The sequence below is a fragment of the Lissotriton vulgaris genome, chromosome 6 (genome assembly GCF_964263255.1).
Source record: "Lissotriton vulgaris chromosome 6, aLisVul1.2, whole genome shotgun sequence".
Lineage (NCBI taxonomy): Eukaryota > Metazoa > Chordata > Amphibia > Caudata > Salamandridae > Lissotriton > Lissotriton vulgaris.
This window is the reverse complement of record NC_141694.1, coordinates 1,353,524,086-1,353,544,935: the sequence shown is the minus strand read 5'-3', so window position 1 is coordinate 1,353,544,935 and position 20,850 is coordinate 1,353,524,086. Positions and strand designations below refer to the sequence as shown.

Here is a 20,850-nt window from a genome sequence, read left to right as displayed (position 1 = left end):
TCACGGCCGGCCTCGGGATCACTCAAGGCCGTTGTCTTCTTTTGTAGTGCAGGCCGTAAGCAGGCCCCAGACCGCCGCCACCGAATACAAGGCAGCCGCGCCGGGTAGAGAGCCAGGGGCACCTCCCTCCAGCACCGGAGCCTTTAATGAAGCCGCTCCGGCCTCCAGGTTGGTAAGGCCACCGGATTATGTGCGGATTTTGGGGGCCTCAGCAGATCCTCGCAGGAGCCGCGCTAGAATGCGGCCATCTTAGGTGCTGCTCGGCCACGCCCCCTTATCCGAATCTTTTAGGCAGCGCTGAGATGCCCCAGGGTGAGTTAAGCGCTTAATAAACCAATTAACATAACATAACAAGGTTCACCATGAGACAGTACAGTAAAATCAAAGTACGGTTTGGGCATGCTTTTTTTCATTCTAAGCATATCTGTAGATGTCTGGTTTTGTATTTGTTGCAGTCTGCCAATGTATCCTTTTAGAAATGCCATGTGGGTTTTATGTCTGTATACATACATGCAGTGACCAATGTCCTGGTTTGCTCCATGCTGTGGTTAATTTGTGGCAATAGTAGTGTACTTCAAAGCACAGAGAGCACGAAGTTAGTGCTATTAGCAACGGCACTGATATTGCACAGGCCTTTATTACAAGTGAAGTGCTAAATTACAATTGATGTGTAAACAAGATTTTGCAGACAAATTGGAAATATGAGGTGTGAGATAATTAACACACGCTCACTGTTTTCCCTAATAAATTCCTGCAGGCCAACCCTGCCAAGGCCCTTGAAAAGAGCTCAAAATACAAAATTCTGTTGAAAAGCGATTCTGTACTTTTGCCTCATTTTCTTCTTGAAAACTCAGAGAAGGAGGTATTTTACCGCTCACTGTAAATTCTTCACCCAGGGTTATTGGTATTTATAGCATATATTTCAGCCATCAACCATCATCTAATGAGGCCCTTAGAGCAGGGTCTAACGAAACCTTATTTTGACAAAGCCTGGGACAGCATCCTTGCAGATTTTGAAGCCACTGCAACAGAGACAAGAGAACAGCCATAGAGTAGACATTCTTCCTGAACTGGTACATCAACACCCTTACAAACCCCTCTAAGACACAATGATCATTAGCGTAACATATAACTCAGGTTACAACTGGACAACCCCTCCGGTCTCTCTGCCCATCCTCCCAAAGTATTTTATAGGACATCTTCCTACGTACGGGACCCCTATGGAGGTTAGCACCAATCAATAATAGGTGAGATATTTCTGGATGTTGATGGAAGTTTTTTTTGTCATGTTGCTACAGTTTTTATGATTCTGTTTTTCAAATAGAACATATGTGTTATATTTTTGAGGATGCCTCGTTACAATGGCTGACCATAATATTGCATGGGATAAGAAAAGGGAGAAATATCTCTCTTCAGAGAAAGAGCTTAAACATCCCACTGAGGTAATGCAATATGGATAATGGTTGGAATTATAATTTGCTGATGTTTTCTTGACTTACCATGTACATGTCTGTTGCATGCAAAGATTCTAATAGAATGAGGAATATAAAGTTAATTGTACAGTGGTGTGACATAATGTACACATGACAAAACAATGAAGGAATGTTTAAAAAAAAACTTATAATGAGGTCCTTAAAACTTGTTTTTAAAACTGTGAGAAGGCTTTGAACTTGCTGCCTGGGCACTTAGAATGTCTAAACCTTTTTGAGACACATGAAAGGCAGTATCTTGTCTCCAGAACTTCAGTCACCATCTTTCCCCAACAAAGACATTAAAAGTTCATTTGATCTGTATGAATAAACACATCAACCAATTTGCAGTGCTGCTTCGCCTCCCTGATTCGTCTTACATGAACAAACATTTTTAACATACTTGTGCAACTACAGTTGCCGCTGCTTCAAAATGTCTGCCAATGCCAATAGATTTTGAATAATGTGGGTGCAAGAAGGAATCCAGTGGCACTGTGGACTATGCTCTTAGACTAGAGAATCCCTCAGATCTGATTCTGAAATGTTCACAACCACTCAGGGACTTTACCGGAAAACTCCATCTGCTCTTTCAGAGCTTGTAGAGAACTAAATCATTGTCTATATTGTGCTATACTCTACTTAGACATCAAGCACTATTAATAATACATGTGTGTTTGTCATGTTTCAGATATATGAGGAATTGTTTGGTTGGTGGAAGGGGATGGATTTCAGTCAATAGCACCTTTGGGCTGGCAGTGTGTTTCTTCTGGAGTTTCCTGTGTCGTCATACTTTTCAGGATGTATATATTTAAATAGTTAATAACATCTGCATCAGGGCTTGGGAAGAATTCCAAAATGAATAAATATATGCATGGCTCCACAAGTTGGCTGGAATATTTGATCTTGTTTGTTGTCTTCCCAGCTCATCCTTGCTCAAGGATAGAGCGCTGTGGGTCTTTTGGGGTCCTCCTGACAGGTCGACATTGTTAATGGCAGAAAATCTTTACTATTTTCGGGAGTCATGCAAAACCTATGGGTTGGTTAGTTTGGAAACTAACTTTAATTAGTCCTTCTGCTGGTTGCTCTATTGAGATTATAAGAATAGTGCCCCTGTACCACTTTGTTTTGCTAGTTGAACAGATTAATGCTGTGGTGTATTTCAGGGTGCAGGAACAGAGATTTTGTTTTTATCTCAAAAATTATGTATAATCAACAAATAACCCCCACAATTGGTCGTATGGACCTTTGTTAGTCTACTAGGAGTTGGGATAAGGAGCTATCATTTATATTAGTTACTATGAACAGGGAGGTCCAATTTGGGCTTCACATAAATCAACAAACGGAATTAGAGTACGTTTAAAGGAATTTATTAAAATGTAATTCAAATCAATCATTAGTTCAGTAAGTATTTACATTTTATTCATCAATATTGCAGATCCAAATATTCAACAGTTGATGTATCAAAATAAGGTAAAATAGAACATTGGTAAGAATTACAAATAGAATACAGAATGTGCAGAAAGTGTGTTTCATAAAGAAGATTTATGATGAGAGAAAGGGAATGCATAGGCATGAAGCTGTGGAGGTTAGCAGAGGCTGAAGGGGTCTTCTCAGCTCGAAGTCAGCAAGCATCTCTCAGATCTGTCATCTGAGATCTCTAGCAAGGACTCCCCCTCTACTGTCAGGAACACGCATTCATATAATTCAACAGAACATTTGCTGCAACATTCTTATCATTCCCACTACCACAAACTAATCGGACTTCAGCAATCTCTGGGAATAGGTAAACTCCCCAGTTTCTCACATCGTTGGAATGGAATTTACACATCCATGTCCTTGATTTGGTACTTTGAACAGATCTTGTGTTTCAGAAAAATCCAACCTACAAATTGCGCTTCCTGGCATCTCCTCCCCTCCTGGTGATAACCTCACCATAAGTTATCTAATCCACATCAAATACCTTAGAACATGTATTAAAGTTGCACCATCTCACAGTATAATATATGTATTAAGCACAATTGTGTACAGTCCATCCAATGCAATTCCTCCTCTTGGGATTTTTTTGTGTATATTCTTCTTTTTATTTGATCAATCACAGCCAACGTGTTTCGTTCTGAAACCAGAACTTCTCAGGGCTGGAAAATTAAACCATATACAAAACAACATATAAAATCAACATATAACATATAAAACATATAAAGCAACATGTGCATATAAATATACAGAATACCACAACGATATAAATACAAACACCACAATGCACCTAATAATTAAAACATGTTACACATTACAGTCTTTTAAATGTACAATCTCCATCGGTACCATATATAGTTAACTTCATTGTTTAACAACAAATGCTTAACCAGAAAATGTCTAGTTGATACGGGGAAGGACACATGAAAAAGAGATTCATCACAATGTGTGTTTCTGTTGTGGCCAATATTATCATACACTAATAGAACACCCAGATGTCAATGGTCTATTAGTATGCAAATCCTCACTAGATACCATGCTTTCATAAATTCATAAACAGCCAAAGAGTGGGGAGGCAGAAGTACCATATGGCTAGCTGAATCTAAGATGTAAGGGAGAGATAGGTTGAAACAAACATACCATACAATGTTCTTTACCGCAGGTAGAGTCGCACAGTTACATTTACTTCCTCCTCAAAAGCGCAAATTGGATCCCATATTTCATGTGGTCCCTGTCGTAATATTCTAAACAAAACAGCGACAAGCATATAAGAGAATCACTAAATAATAAATCCCCAAAACCAATTATGGAATTAAAGGAAGGAGAGCCATCATTATGCCTACCTGACAAGTACAATCCAATCCTGTTTTTCCTTTCTCAATTTATCCGTTTTTCACAAGAAGCAACAATCTTCTTCACAAATATAAATTCTGAAGACGCAATCAGAAAAGTAGTCTATATTCACTCCCAGACCCGGCATATGCATAAAGCCTGTTGGAAGGATACACGCATCAATGAAAGTCTATGCTAATGTAACCAAAACAGAGACAAGCTGAGCGGGACCGTACCCAAAATGAAACAGTATTTAACTAGTGCATAGCAATATAGTTATGAATTTTCAAGTGGAATCGATATGCGACCCAACAGGGAATTAACTCTACGTAGAAAGGATTTGTCGCCTTAGATGTATAGAGAAGGGGCATAATACCGATGATGAAATGCACTACTATTTGTAAGTTCTAAATAGCTTTTTACGGGTAAATTGAGAAAGGAAAAACAGGATTGGATTGTACTTGTCTGGTAGGCATGATGATGGCTCTCCTTCCTTTAATTCCATAATTGGTGTTGGGATTTATTATTTAGTGATCCTCTTATATGCTTGACGCTGTTTTGTTTAGAATATTACGACAGGAACCACATGAAATATGGGATCCAATTTGCGCTTTTGAGGAGGAAGTAAATGTAACTGTACGGCCGTACCTGCGGTAAAGAACATTATATGGTATGTTTGTTTCAACCTATCCCTCCCTTACATCTTAGATTCAGCTAGCCATATGGTACTTCTACCTCCCCACTCTTTGGCTTTTTATAAATTTATGAAAGCAAGGTATCTAGTGAGAATTTGCATAGTAATAGACCATTGATATCTGGATGTTCTATTACTGTATGATAATATTTTATTTATTATTTATTTTAATGTTTTATAGAGCGCAAACTTGACCCATGAGGGTATCAGAGCGCTTTACAGGTTCATAGAGTAATACAGAAAGGACGGTTATCACATTGGAAAAGAAACGATACATCAGAGGGTTATACCGAATCAAGAGTCAAATGGTAGGCAGGGAGTCGATAGGGGGATGTGCAAAGGAGGGAGGGGGCGAAAGCTGTACATAGGAACAATTTACAGAATAGAAGGTCATACATTAGGGAGGATGTTGCAGGGGTGCTTTACGTTAAGGGACTGAAAAGAAAAGAATAATAAACCACCGTGTACTATACAGAATAAAAGGATCATATATATCACAGTGTACTATACGGAATAAAGGATCATACAATAGACAGGATATCACCAGGGTACTAAGTCTCTCGGTGGCTGTGGAGCGGGTTAGCCAAGGAATTTACCCATGAGGAAGGATTTAGCCTCTATTTTGAAGTGTGCCAGGGAGTGGATACTTCTAATGTCAGGCGGGAGGGAGTTCCATATTCTTGGGGCGGTCCCGGTGAAAGCCCGGTTGTAGTTTTTTTTTTCTTAAAACGTGCAGGCCGGAGTAGGAAGGTATTAGCCGATCGTGAGTTTCTGTTTCCTCCGGATATCATAAGCTTCTGTGCTAGATTTGCCGGGGAGTTGGAGTGTAGAGCCTTGTGCGTGATGCATGCCATCCTGAAGTGAATCCTCGCCTCTAGGGGAAGCCAGTTCAACGCTTTCAGGTGAGGGGTGATGTGATCGATTTTTTTGGAGCCAGTAAGTAGTCTGGCGGCTGCGTTTAGGCAGGCTTTTCAGGGTACCAGAGTGACCTTGGGTAAACCGGAGAGGGTGGAGCAGCCATATTCCAGCCAAGAGATAACTAACGATTGGACTGCTAGTTTTAGGTCGTGAGCAGCTAGGAAGGGTTTCAGTTTCCATAGGTAGCTCAGGTGGAATCTGGCAGATTTGGCCATTGAGTTGATGTGGTTTCTCATGTTTAGGTTGTAATCCAAGGTGATACCCAGTGATTTGGCAGAGTCCACAATGGTCAGAGAACAGTTTAAGGCTGTGATAGCTTTGATCCAAGTCTGTATCTCAGAGCTGCTCTTGGGCGGAGAGATGAGAAGGAACTCCGTTTTATTGGCATTGAGTTTGAGTTGGTTTGAAGCAAGCCATCGGACGGTCAGCTTCAGTGCCTCATTCAGGGTGAGGATCTCTGCACATAGATGAGGTTTTTATGTAGATCTGAGTATCATCAGCATACATATGGAAGGAGATATTTGCAGTACGAAGGATTTCGGCAAGGGGTTCCAGATAGAGATTAAAAAGTGTGGGGGACAACGTTGAACCTTGCGGGACTCCCATCGCGACCATGGAGGAGGAGGAGAGTTCACCATTGATTAGGAATCTCTGAGTTCGGTTTTGGAGGTAGGAGCTTAACCAATCAAGTACAGTACCATCCAAGCCCATCCTAAGTATGAGGCGTTCGAGTAGCATCTCGTGGTTGACAGTGTCGAAGGCCGAGGATAGATCAAGGAGGATTAGGAGACCGGTTTTGTTTTGGTCCAAGGCTTGAAGGGCATCATCGACAATGTGGAGCATGGTGGTTTCAGTGCTATGTCCCGGTCTGAAGCCGGATTGGCAGTCATCGAGTAGGTGGAAGTTGCTGATGTGGTGACTTAGCTGTATATGAACACATTTTTCAATCACTTTCGCCAAGAGGGGAATGTTGGAGATTGGTCTAAAGTTATCTGGGGAGGCTGGGTCAAGCGATGGTTTTTTCAGAATGGGGAGGACTTGGCCTGCTTTCAGTGAGATCGGGATTGATCCCTGCTGGAGCGAGGCGTTGATTATCGCAGTCCAGCAAGGAATGAAGGATTTGGTAATAGTCGCAAGACAGTTCGAGGGGAGAGGGTCATTGAAGTGCTTGTTCGGGTTTAAGGAGGAAAGGATATTTGCGACAGAGTCTTCATCGTAGGGTGAGAATTCAGAAAAGTGCGCTAGATTCTTGGGTAAGGTCTGTGTCGGTAGCAGTGATGGAGGAGGCGGATGGTCAATGTTAGGTGGGGGGAGTGAGGCAGCTTTGAGTTCGGTACCTAAGGTTAGGATTTAGTTTGCGAAAAACAAGGAGAAATCTTCAGAGGAGATGAGAGACTTGGGGTTTTCTTTTGCTGTTTTGGACAGTTTGTTCGATTGGAGTTTGATCATCTCAAAGAGTTTCCGAGGCCTGTTCTGGGCATTTCCTAGTTCCGCTCTGAAAAACAATTTTTTTGAATTGAGGATGTTTTTGTTGTAAGCATTTCTGGCCTGGCGAAGAAGTTTCAGGTGAACTGCCAATGGGTGCTGTCTCCAAATTATTTCGGCTTGTCGGAGGGATCTTCTCTCGTCATTGAGGGAACCGGTGAACCAAGGGTTTCTATCATTGACTCGAGCCCTTTTTAGTTTAAGAGGGGCTAGGCCATCCAGAATGTTCGACATGGACGCAGTGTAGTGATCATTGAGGTCACTGACTGAGGTGATGTGAGGAGGGGGCGGAGGTCGGATTTACAACAGGACTCAAGTTCAATTAGGTCTAGGTTTTTGGTGTCTCTGACCCAGCGTTTTGGTAGCACTGGTTGAGGAGCCCATGTTTTGAGGGTGCAGGGTAAGAGAAAGGTGATGGCATGGTGGTCTGACCAGTCGCAGGGGTCGGTGGATATGAGTTTGACGGTTTTCTCGTTAGAGATGATCCAGTCGAGAGTAGCCCCTTTCGAGTGGGTGGGGAGTGGGCAAGCTTGGGTCAGGGCTAGATCGGTCATAAGATCTTTAATGGCGTTGACATGAGGATCCTTAAGGTCGTTCCAGTGCAGGTTGAAGTCACCCAGGAAAATGTCTTTGGTGTTGGGGGAGTTCTTAGCCGTGATAATTTCCATGAGGTAATCAGTGAATTGATTGTTATTGCCTGGGGGGTGGTAAAAAGTGTGCAGGTTGCACAGGTGGGTGGTGTTGCTCCAGACTGAGAGGGCTAGATATTCGCAAGAATCAGTGGTATCCGTTAAAAGCTCTGAGACAAGGAGGTTAGAGCGATAGATGCAAGCGATTCTGCCACCTTTTTTGTTAAGTGGTCTGTCTAGTCTGGCTATGTTAAATTTGGGGGGGACTAAGAGGTCGAGGTAAGGGGAAAATAAGCCATGATTCAGTTAGGATGGCTAGGTCTGTGTTATTGTTCAGAATGAGAGCAGCGACATCGGCTGCATGCTTTACTGCCGACCGGCAGTTGGTTAGGAGCCCCGTCAGACCAGGGAGGGAGGTGGTAGTGGGAGTCGGGGCAGTCAGGGGTACGGGTGCAAGATTGCTTCTGATCGCCTTTCTATTGCAGCGGGGGTCCAGTCTGTGTGGATCGATAGCGATGGTGCAGATGGGGTGTGCGGCACTCACGACTGGTGGGCAGGGAGGGATAAGGGCTGGATTGAGGTCCCTGAGAATATCCTGAATATCTTTTCAGTGAGGTCTGAGGAATCGGTGGTGACCAGGCAAAAGTTATAGGAGCGGGCGAGGTCAAGGATTTCCTCCTCAGATAGACAGCTAGTGTGTTTGCGATGGCGAAGATGCCTTAAGGCTGTTCAAAGCGGGTGTTTGTGAAGTTCTGGGATGGGCGGAGGAGACCGCTGAGGCATGAGGTTTGCGGAGGATAATTCCGTGAGGTGGAGGAGGTTTGTTAGGTCGAGGATAGAGGAGTGGCAGCTCTGAATTATTTTGGAGGCTCTGGAATGCAGAGAGCTGATATATGTGAAGGGGGGGTAGGAGGGTTGGGGTGGATTGTGCTGGGAGTTATGGTGGAATGGGTGGTAGGGTGGACTTTGCTAGGAATCATGGAAGGGGGGGTGTGAGAGTTAGCGGTGTTGGCTTGACCCGTAGCAGAGGGCGTCATTGAGGGGGGGGGGGGTTAAGAGGACAAGGGTGGACAGTTATGGTGGATTGGGTGGAAGGGTTGACTGTGCTGGGAGACATGGAAAGGGGGATGTGAGTGTTAGCGGAGCTGGCTTGGTTAGTTAACTATATATGGTACAGATGGAGATTGTACATTTTAAAGACTGTAATGTGTAACATGTTTTAATTATTACGTGCATTGTGGTGTTTGTATTTATATCGATGTGGTATTCTGTATATTTATATGTACATGTTGCTTTATATGTTTTATATGTTATATGTTGATTTTTTTATGTTGTTTTGTATATGGTTTAATCTTCCAGGCCTGAAGAAGTTCTGGTTTCGGAACGAAGCGCGTTGGCTGTGATTGATCAAATAAAAAGAAGAATGTACACAAAAAAATCCCAAGAGGAGGATTTGCATTTATTGGATGGACTGTACACAATTGTGCTTAATACATATATTATACTGTGAGATGGTGCAACTTTAATACATGTTCTAAAGTATTCGTTTGACCCTGTGGTAAGGGTGGTGCTCTTGGACAGAGAGCACTGTTAAAGGTTTGCACACAGGATTGTTTGGTTTATGTTAAGATTTGGTAAATATTTCTGTTGTTTGGTGCCTCCTGAGAAATCGATCCACTGTCCAGTTCTTTGGGCATAACACATACCTATTTACTAGCTAATAGAAGGTTTCTTGAAAATCACAGCATCTGTAGTGGGAATAAAATATATTGTGCAAAACAACAATTTTAATGCACCTGAACGTGTAAAGTCTAATTTCAAAATCACAGCAGCATTTAAGCTTTATTCATTACAAAATGTTAACACAAGTGATTACTAATAAGGGTTATTTAACATTAAATAATGCACTTGCGTTTATTAGTAAAATGGAAAATTTTGCTCTATCACTTGTGTCAATTTAGATTTAGAGATGGAGGATAGTCAGAGATGGGAATTCCCATAGTTGTGGTCACATTGATATATTTGTTATTTCACTGTTAGGTACGTAAACTTTTGTGCTTTACATGTTATGCCATTACTGAGTGGTTAAATCCTGTGGTTTCTACTTATCCGTTAGGCCTGAGGCTTGTGAGGTGTCAAGTCTTTCTACTGGAAGATGTTAAAATGATGGATCTAGCAAAATAAATGCTGTAGTATCGTGCTACAAATAATCACAGACTCTGATTACAGTATACTGGAGCTTTATTTAATACATCTTGCTCATGCCCTGTCCCTACTCTAACTAACCACTTCCTGTGTCCACTCCTCCTCTTCCTCTAGCCCCCTAGCTCCGCCCACACCCAGCTACTAGACTGCACTCCAACATTACATCTCCCCCCTTGTTAACGAAATGAACTTAGCATCTAACATACTTAGAGTTTCTGTGTCAGCCATACAAGTCCGCGGGCTGTTCGCTTGAGATATATGGACGTATCTCAGTTTGCGTTGTGTGGCCTTCTGCCTCCTCGACAAGAGCATCTTTTATTACGAGAGTACATCTTTGCACTTGCGCGACTTCTCGTGTGATGTGCATATGTTCACATTCATGATGTTTGTTTCTCAACTTCTGAGTGATCCACTCACCTTCAGTGTCTGAGGTGCCTATGGAGAGCTCAGTTTGATATCGGCAGTCTGTCCTCCTTTGTGACTCTTGCTCACGTGACGCTCGGCCTCTTTTCCAAGGGGATGTTATTCTAGTTCCCTTCCGAGTGTCTGCATGTATTTTTACTTCCTTTTGCCTTGTCAGGTCAAGAACAACACTGTCTTCCTGTTTCGAGTCTGGGATGCCAGCCAGTGGGATATGAACTGTGGAGGTCATCTTGGTATGGCTTGGAGATTGATTTGCTGTCTCGGGTTGTCTCTAAGCATGGGCGAATTTTGCGAATCTCGCGTTCGCGAATTTTGCGGATTTGCGAACTCGCAATCCGCAAAATCCGCGAATTCTCGCGAATTTGCGGATTTTTTTTTTTTGGTGTTTGCGCGGGTTTCTGCCAGTTCGCGAGGGTTTTGTACACTTTCGCAAATTGCGAACTTACCTGTTGGGTCGCAAGTTTCGCGAACTTGTTGTTTCTACGTGTCCAGATTGTTTGGGACACTCTTCTTCATCACTGCCACTCTCTGTCACCACTGCCACTCTCTGACTACTCATGCCACCCTCTGGCCCACCCATGCCACCCTCTGTTTCATCACAGCACCCTCTGGTTGTCCAGTCAGTGTACATTATTGTGGCAACGCAAGCACACCTTCCCTGCCTCAAGTGACCTGAATTAATTTGGGGCTGATTAATGTGTCACAGAATATTTTTTTAGCTGGCACCTGCTTCCTTAGTGCTTCCTGATTAGTGATCTTTTGCACTTGCTAAGTGCTTTCATTGTTGCAAAATTAGTTACAACACCTGCCCTGCCCCAACTGACAATAATGAATTAGGGGCTGATTAATGGATTTGAACTTCCAGCCTGGCTCCTGCTTGTCTCCCTTAGCTGTAATTCAGGACCTTTGTGGCATATGTGTAACTATTCTGAGGTTCAGAGCAGGGTCACATAATAGTTGCAACTGGCAACTGAACTCTGGAGGGGCCCCTCAGGAAGCACTACAGGAAATGGCAACTAATGATGAGCCTGAACTTTTGAACCTGGTAAGTAGTTTCAGTTTTGCTAAGATCGTATTTCTGCAATTTTGCACTTATTCGCGGGGCGCGAAGTTGTACTGGGAAGCCGCGAACTCACGCGAACAGTGCGAGCAGTGCGAGCAAAATCCGCTGCTCGCGGATTTGCGGATTTTGCGGGAGATTCGCGAATCTCGCGGATTGCGAATTTACCGAAAATCCGCAAAATCCGCGAGCGAAACTGATTTTCCGCCCATGCTTAGTTGTCTCTCCCACTCCTGCTCGCGCCTAGAACAGGCAAACCCTGGAACCGGCTGGGTATTTGTGTGTTTCGTTCTCATCCGATGATGACTTGGCTCTCCTGACATGTCCGGCTTCCTTTGCAGATCGACTGGTTGGTCCGTTTTTATTTGGGTGCTAATGGCCACGATGTCGGTTTCCATTTTATAGGACCAGGACCTTCGAGTCAACCTTGCTGCCCCTATCCGGGGTGACGGTGTAGTATTTGTGTCGCGATGCACCTGTGATCGATATGACAGGTTGTCTGGTGGAGTGATCGAGTGTGCATTGATGTTGGTGTGAGACGTGTCGCTCTTGACGGGAAGAGTGTCCCTTGGTTCTCTGATGTGTTCGGGTGCTCGGCGCCATGGCCGTTGTCGGGACCACGACTCCGTCGACTCAAAGGATCGGACCGAAATGATATCTGAATCAGAGGGGTTCTCTGTCACTTCCCTCTGAGAATGTTCCTTTGAGAATGTTGCGCGTGGCCGTTGTCGGGACCACGACTCTGCCGACTCAAAGGATCAGACCGACGTGCTTTCTGAATAAGAGGGGTTCTCCATCAGTTCCCTCTGTGAGTGTTCCTTTGAGAATGTCTTACCAGGTGGTCTTCGGAACCGGGTAGTCCGTGACGAGCTGCTTTTCACCTCGGAATTGTCTTTGAAATGCTTCTCCGTGTGCCTTTGTTGGAACATCTTCAATGTTGTCTCATTTGGGAGGTTGTTTGATGATTCCGTGCTTGTTCCTTGTGCTTGATCCCAAGCTTTTGCCTCTTCGTCCTTCTCGCCTGAGGTTAACCATCTCCGCTCTGTTTCTTCGTTGTCACGGGGCCCATGGATGCATGGATCTTTTCTTGCTTGTTGTTGTTGTGAGGGACCAGTCCGTCTTGTGCGATCTGATTCTCCTTCCCGATTGTTTGGTGCTCTAATATCTCTGATCTGTTGGTGGTGTGTTCTCCTGCCAGCTGTTTCCTCGGACTCATCTTCACTCCTTGGCGATTGATGTTCCGGCGTCGATTTCCGGTGTTGACCATTGCGGCCCCTTCTTCTATGGTTTGTCTTTCTCCCCCACTTGCTGTGCAGAATGCCATCTTGTCCAGGAGTGCAATCTGTCCCACTGGACGCTCCCTCCTCGTCAGAGTAGCGTGTGTCATACTTTGAATGACTCCTTGAGGGACTCCTGGGGGATGAATAACTCCTGGGAGTTGTTATTTGGATTGTTGACTCTGAGTAATCTTTGGTTGATTCTGAGTGGTCGGACGCTGAGTAATCTGACTCTGAGTACTCCTTGTCACTTTCCTTGTCACTGTGTCTCCCCCGTTGTCTTTTCGCTGGTCTGCCTTCTCTCTCTCTCCTTTTGTGTTTGTTGGATTTCTGGGTTCTCTCTTCCCAGGTATCTCGAAGTTTTGCACTCAGATGCACATCCATCAATTTGTCTCTTGCTTGGACTTGCATTCCAATTTCGGCTTTCTTGATAATTTCCTTTAGGGACCAATGCCCTCTCAGTATTTTGTGCTTTGTTTCGGAGTTTTCACAGCCTTCAATTATTCGGAGCCGAACAGCATCCTCATTTGTAAACGTGTTGAAGTGGCAGCCTTGTACCAGACTTTGCAACCGAGTGATGAAATGTGGCAATGGTTCGCCTGGTTCCTGCCGTGCTGTGTTGAAGACCATGCGATTATGATCCACATCTGCCTGTGCATTGAGATGGGCACAGAGCTCCTCTTGGAGTCTATCATAGATGTCCGCTTCTTCTTTGGAAAATGTTCTAATTGGGCATCGGCCCCCAGGACCCACCAGATGGAGGAGTAGCACCAGACATTTTCTTTCTCTTTGCTCACCGTTGGCTTTCAAGAAATTGTCCAATGCTTCCAGCCACCAGTGCCGTTTGAGGCCCTTGATCCAATCATCAATCTGCGCCGCTGGGGGCGATACTTCAAGGTGTGGAGTGAAACATTGAGCTACGTCTCCTCCCGCCATGAGAGAAGGAGGTTCTGATCTGTCGTAGACGCGGGGCATTGTGCTGTACACTTTTCTTCGGGTTTCAGTTGCTTCTGCTTGTGTTTTAGCTTGAGCTTGATTGTCAGTTCTTCCTTCAGTTCACTCGTGTTTGGTCAACATTGCACCCTTGAATTTATCCATGGTTAGTGACAATGTTGGGCTTCACTTGCTTGTTGTGTGTGTTCATTGGCTACTCCACACTTGCATTGGCTCGTGCTCGTTGCTGATTCCGTTGTAATTATTTATGCGTTGTCTTTATTTATGTGTGCTTGTTGCTTCTTTTATTTTATGGACACGCGTTACTTCATTACATTCGCCACTGCGCATTCGCTTGCGTTTCTCACTGTTCGCGTTTCCACCCGTGCAGACCTTTGTTTTGTCAACGCTTGTTTGTTAAGTCACTCTTGTGGTTGCTCTTGCTTGTTAGTTGATTCACTCTCGTGTTAGCATGTGCTTATTCTGTTTGGTTGCCAAGACTTGTTCATTGTTGTCCACGCGCCGTTATCCACGCTTATTTATTTGCCTTATCAACGCTTACTTCTTTGCATTTACCAGTGCTTGTTAATTGCCCCTATCAATGCTCGTTGGTTCTTCGCCAATGCTTGTTTGGCCTTCGCCAATACTTGTTCGGCCTTCGCCACTGCTTGTTTGGTCTTCGCCAACGCTTGTTTGGTCTTCGCCAATGCTTGTTTGGTCTTCGCCAATGCTTGTTTGGTCTTCGCCAACGCTTGTTTGGTCTTCGCCAACGCTTGTTTGGTCTTCGCCAATGCTTGTTTGGTCTTCGCCAACGCTTGTTTGGTCTTCGCCAACGCTTGTTTGGTCTTCGCCAACGCTTGTTTGGTCTTCGCCAATGCTTGTTTGGTCTTCGCCAATGCTTGTTTGGTTTTCGCCAATGCTTGTTTCTATTATGTTCGCCAATGCTTGTTGCTAAACTCAGCTCGCCTGACCTCAAAATGGCCGCCTACAGTTTGCACAGGGAAAGTGTCCCAGAAGTTGCCTGACTCAAAGATGGCCGCCGTGGTTATCTGCAGGCACTACTTTCTCTCTCTTCATTCGACCCGATTCTTCACACAGGACTCACCGGCAGTTGCTCCCAGGGTCAGCATACTCCGGATTTGGCTCCCTCTGGTCAAGGCTACAGTCAGGTGAGGTTGGGGTGGGCTCCCGCCTTACTTTGCAGGGTCCTTCGGCGGCGGCATGCCAAAACCCACGCATCCGGCGTGAAGTTTTCCGACGCCGGGCTCCAAATTTACCGCGCTCAGCAGCGCTTGGCAGCAGACCTTTGTGGGGGCAGTCTGCACCAGGACTCACTCTTATTCGGCCACAGCAGTCATCAGGTGAGATTGGGGTGGGCTCCCAACTCACTTTCTGGGTTCCCGCTCTTCAGCGCCGATAGCGTGCCAAGGCTCACGCATCGGGCGTGAGGTTTTCCGACCTCCGACGGCCCCGAGCTCTGATTGTAGCGCGTTCAGCAGCACTTTTTGGCAGCACTTCACGGACGATGTCCGCTGCTCTGGGGGCACTTTTTCTTAGTTCTTGGGCACACCACAGGGTCGGAGTGGGCTCCCGATCTCTGTACACGTACCAGTCACTAGGGACACACGCTTCCAGCGTGAGACGCGTTTTAACGCGGTCAGCTCCTTTGCTGTCGAGCGATGCAGCGCTCGTTTCTGCGGCCCTTCTCAGCTCCCTCATGAACTCTGGAAGGGCAGATTCAACAGCTGCTGGCCTCGTCCTTCAGGCGGCAACGTGGCTCTACTCGGCAGCGTTTTCCTCGATGCTGCCAGGGACAGGGTGTTCTTTCAGGGTGTTGCAGGCAGTGGGTTTAGCATCCCATCCTCGTCGCCAGTTGTAGCATCGTGCTACAAATAATCACAGACTCTGATTACAGTATACTGGAGCTTTATTTAATACATCTTGCTCATGCCCTGTCCCTACTCTAACTAACCACTTCCTGTGTCCACTCCTCCTCTTCCTCTAGCCCCCTTGCTCCGCCCACACCCAGCTACTAGACTGCACTCCAACATTACAAATGCTAATGCTAAAATCTCAGTTAAAGTAAACAATACCCTCTAACCCCTCTACAATGCGGTAACACTCATCATTTTAAAATAACTATGACAAGAATGTCAGGCATAAGCAGTTTCAGGTTGTCAAGAATGCACCATTATTCATTACAATAACTACCTAATAAACTAATCTTTCAACTACATAGTTTTCCATATTTTGCTTCAATGCTGTCTGATGTCACAGACTGATTCAAATAGGCCATTCGGTGAAAGATGTCACAATACGTATCCCCCCCCACCCCGGATGTCGTAAAACAAAGGACTATTATAGCAAACTGTTTGTTGATGATTGATAGTGATTCAGGACTGGGTAAAAAAGCTGTTGCTTTCTTCTTATTGGATGTTTATGTTTGAGCCATTTTTAGAGCGCGCAAATACCCGGGGGTGTCTCGGCGCTAAGGATGACACCTTATAGAGCACTCTCTCCTGCCAATGCTTTAATGAAGCAATTGGAGAGCAGAAGTAGGAAGGGTTTGGAAAGCTTGAACAAGGCAGCCTCATTTGAAGAAGTGCAGAGCTTATCCGGTGATACGTGGTATATTGTGTTTCCAGGGGAATAACATAGGCCCCAGCAGCCCATGTGGTGCAGGATGGGACCATAACCCTTTGGATGCTGCCAACTGTTCAAGGGGCCCCCCAATCAACCTAATGTCACGAAGAATTGTGAGGCATGGTAGTCTCAGCTGCACCCCCTCGCATTCTGCAGGGGAGCCCATCATTTTAAGTTATGACACTGTACTTTTCATCCCTTTATGTATGAGGTGGCATGACGTTGAATACCCCAGACTACCCCCCTCAGCAAAGAGATGTGAACACGTTCCACTCCTTGGGCACTGAAACCCTCAAAACTACAGCAGCAACCAGATGAAAGGGAAAGCAAGCATGGACAATTTGATTGTAAAACCACTGTTCAGAATAATTGAGTAATATCAATCTGTGAATTGAGTATGTGTAGCTCTTCACATATGATAATAAAACACCCACAAATAATAATAAAATAAATATTATTTAAATATGACATTCTTCTATTTTCAGCATAAAACGCAGCAACTGTTACATGGTGTGTGCTGGTGAAAGTATGAGCCCTGGACAAGGCCGGAACAATAATGGGCTAGAGATTGGTTGCCTTGTTGATACTTCCAGTGGACTGCTGACCTTCACTGCTAATGGCAAAGAATTGATCACCTATTATCAGGTACAGTGTGCATTATTGATTGTTACTAGAATAATAACTATACTTTGCCTCTGTTTTTCAAATCTTCACAAACCGTTCCAAAACAAAGTCTCATCCTCTTCAGCTCCTTCCTGCAAAGTTTTCCCCATTCGTTTTCCTTCAGAAACTTAGACACAGCTATGGCCAAAACAGCTGAACTGGATTACACCAAATTTGTCGAAAGCAAGATCTTCGTCCAGAAAGTGTGCTTTATTGATTTAGGTTAATTCCATTCATTAGAGTCAAAGAGATTAAAGTCAAACAAATATAGATATTTCACCCCACAGAGGTTCTGAGGAACCGGCAAATCTAGAGACAATATCTAATTGGCTACCACCATATTAACAAAGATGTGAAGGCAGCCATTTTAGGACTCAGGATTCAGCCCCTGTCCTGAAAATAAGGTACACAACACACAGAGGGGTTGGGTAGGAATACCCTACTCCATAGGCCTAGGATATTTTTATGTAAATGTTACCGCATATGAGCAAATGAAGCCAGCTCTTTAAAAAACAAAAGCCCCCCCGGGGTTGGCTAGGGCCAGGGGCTGCCTACTTTTTTTTAATAAGGAGGGGGTGTTTGGCAATGCACTCCTAATTACCTCACATATTATATAACTTATTACGTGTTCTATGCCATCTTTGATAAAACCACAGCAACATCAGAAATGACATAATTGACGCCAACACTGTGCATGATGGGACGCGAGGTATAGTTTCTTAGAGCAGGAGTTATAGTTGCTTGAGAGTGGTTTTGTTCATTTAAAATGGTATGTTTTAACTTGTATATTATTACTGGAGAGTGACAATAGTTACGTTCTTCCAGATACTCAACGTCTGTTACTAAATTAATGCCCTACGATGGACAGCTTTTATCTGTATCAAACCCATCATGATCAATGAACTTACATTGAGAAATGAAGTTGCTATGAGTACATAGTTGGCTACACTGGCTGGCATCCGGGGTTGAGACAAAATTGGTATTTCTACATTGGGGGATGTCATGCAGGGATCGACCCAGAAATATTTTCAAGACTTCCAAAAGGTGTATAATATGCTTCGGACCCAATTTTACAAGTATATCCTATTTTAATATGCCATCTCCTCCTACATCTCAAATTTAGCTACCTTCCCTAAATTTAACCCAATTGAAGCCAAGGTGTTTATAGGGGACCTAAGGGATTACAAAATTGCAAAAATATACCAGTCCCTTGTAATGAACATCTCCACCACACTGGACACACTGAGAGAAGTTTGGATGCAGGACTTAGGCCAATTAGATGAAGACGCCTGGGCAGAGGCGCTGGCGTCCCCGTGTGATGCAGCGATAGCATCCTGGTTACGCCTTATCCAGTTCAAGGACCTACACCGGGTTTATTACACCAGGCAGAGACTGTGGAGGGCAGGTCTGGTGTCATTCCTAGAATTCTTGCGATGTGGACACGCAGAAGGTTCCTTCATACACATGATATGGCATTGTAAGGCACTTACAACGTTTTGGTGGGGATTTATGGTGTGACTCTCAGGGTTCCTGGGATGGGATGTCCCTATCTCACCATGACTGGGAACCTACATATCAGAGAAGATATTGGAGCAACATATATAATCGTCACCTACTGATGCTGGAACTTACCCTGGCTAAGAGGAATATTGCAAGGTTGTGGAAGGCCACTGCCCTACCTTCACTGACTGCCTGGAAAAAGGGGCTAGACTTTTGCATGAGCATGGAGCTCTCGGTGTTAAAAATTAGAGGATGCCTGCAGAAATATTCCGAAATTTGGAAGAGATGTGCTGATTACCAGGTCCTATGTTTGGAGCCTATAATCCAGACGGGAACAAACGCATCAGTATTGGCATTGTGGGAAGCTAGATAATGGTGGGTATGAGAGTGCTATATATACACCAACAGGGCAGCTATGCAACAGAGACACGAAGGACTGTAGCACTGGGGCAGCACACAGGGTTTGGGTTAAAAATGTTCATGTTCTATTTTATGATATAACTTCCACTTGCTGGGACTATAAATCAGTTGTCAATATCAATAATGTGTGGTGTAACGCACTCCGATTGCCCCCTTTATTTGGGCGTTTCAAACTGTATCTGGCTATTGAGATAATAACATTTGTTTATCAAAAAATATAATATAGTAGTTACCCGCCAGTATGTGCATTTTAAAATAAACTAACACACTTGTTGGATGATGTCATCAGTGATGTCATCAATCATGTCATTTGAGATGTCATCAGTTATATTATAAATGATGTCATAGAACATGTAATGAGTGATGTAATATGTAAGGTCATAAGCAGTGCATGGCAGTTTTTTTTTTAGTTCACGCCTTTAATGTTGTCATTGACATATTCATCTACCGGCAACTTTACTTTAGCTTTTGTTTTTCTAAGTGAAAATAAATAAATATATATATATATAGTAATTTGTGCTTATTTGTTGTTAAGGAACTACTATTGGCAGTATGTTTTCACTTTTCATTTGTCACATGACACATTACGTCACTGTGAGGGGATGTTCCCTTCTAACACTGCATTTAAAAGTAGCATTCTGTCCTCTATGCATGTTGCAGCGTGATCAAGGGTATAATTTGCCAGAAACGTGTAGCTGCTCTCTGTGCATCGAATAAAAACTTGCTGATGCTGAATCATCGTGGTCAGTCTCCCTTTGTTTGCTGGCGTGCGAGGCTGTGCTGGGTCTGAGACACCGAGAGATTCGAGGAGGAGTTACGTGGTATATATATATATATATATATATATATTCACTGAAAAAAACAAAGGTTACAGAGACGTTATAGGTAGACTCACAACACCATAGACATTCAGCAGTTAGAATTACCTGAGCTAACTATAACTTATGCCCCCGCAACGCACTGCTTATGACCTCACATATAACACCATTCATGACTTGGTCAATGACATCTCAAATGACATCACTGATGACATCATCCCATGATTTGCTGGTTTTGGCCCCCAAGGTCCCACACCAGCCAAGGGGACTTCATCCCCAAGAAAGTTGTGTCCCAGGAGGCACCTTTGCAGAGTGGATGAAAAAGGGGGCAGGGCTTCTGACGACTTCACCCCGGGCTGGGCTTTTTTAGTTTTTTTAGAGGAGGAGGCCCATCTTAGCACCGGGGACCCCATTCTCCGTGGACCAGCATTTTTGCAATGGAGAGGTGGGCTGCGCTGCCACCCTCTCTGGGCTGATGTCAATACTTGGTACTCCTTCTCCCCGGGCCCAGCCTTTTAAAAAATGTGTTTTGTAATAGGTGAGGGGGAATCCCTTTCCCGGGCCGATTTCTGCTCGAGGATCCTATCCCCGGGGCCTGACCATTTACAAATGGAGAGGGAGGCTGCATGGTCCCATTCCCCTGGGGCCTGGTTACTTGTTCTCGTGTCCCTAGGGCGCCACCATTGTCAGGCATCACGGACTCAGCATATTATCCTACGACAATGACACCCAGCTCATCCTTTCCCTCACAAAAGAACGTATCACCACCAGACTCAACTTCCAGGAAGGAATGAAGGACGTCGCATCCTGGATGAGCAGCAGCTGCCTGAAGCTCAACTCTGAGAAGACAGAGGTCCTCGGACCCTCCCCCTCTGCATGGGACAACACCTGGTGGCCCACCACCCTCG

At 44.5% G+C, this 20,850-nt stretch overlaps 1 protein-coding gene across 1 annotated transcript in view; it reads left to right on the top strand.

Annotated features, from left to right (window-relative positions):
* Positions 1–20,850, top strand: part of RYR2 (ryanodine receptor 2) — a 3,481,211-nt gene that overhangs the window by 1,497,520 nt on the left and 1,962,841 nt on the right. The window contains exon 34 of the mRNA XM_086925791.1: positions 17,027–17,186. Coding sequence (XP_086781917.1) covers positions 17,027–17,186 — 160 coding nt within the window. The remainder of the gene's footprint in view (positions 1–17,026; positions 17,187–20,850) is intronic.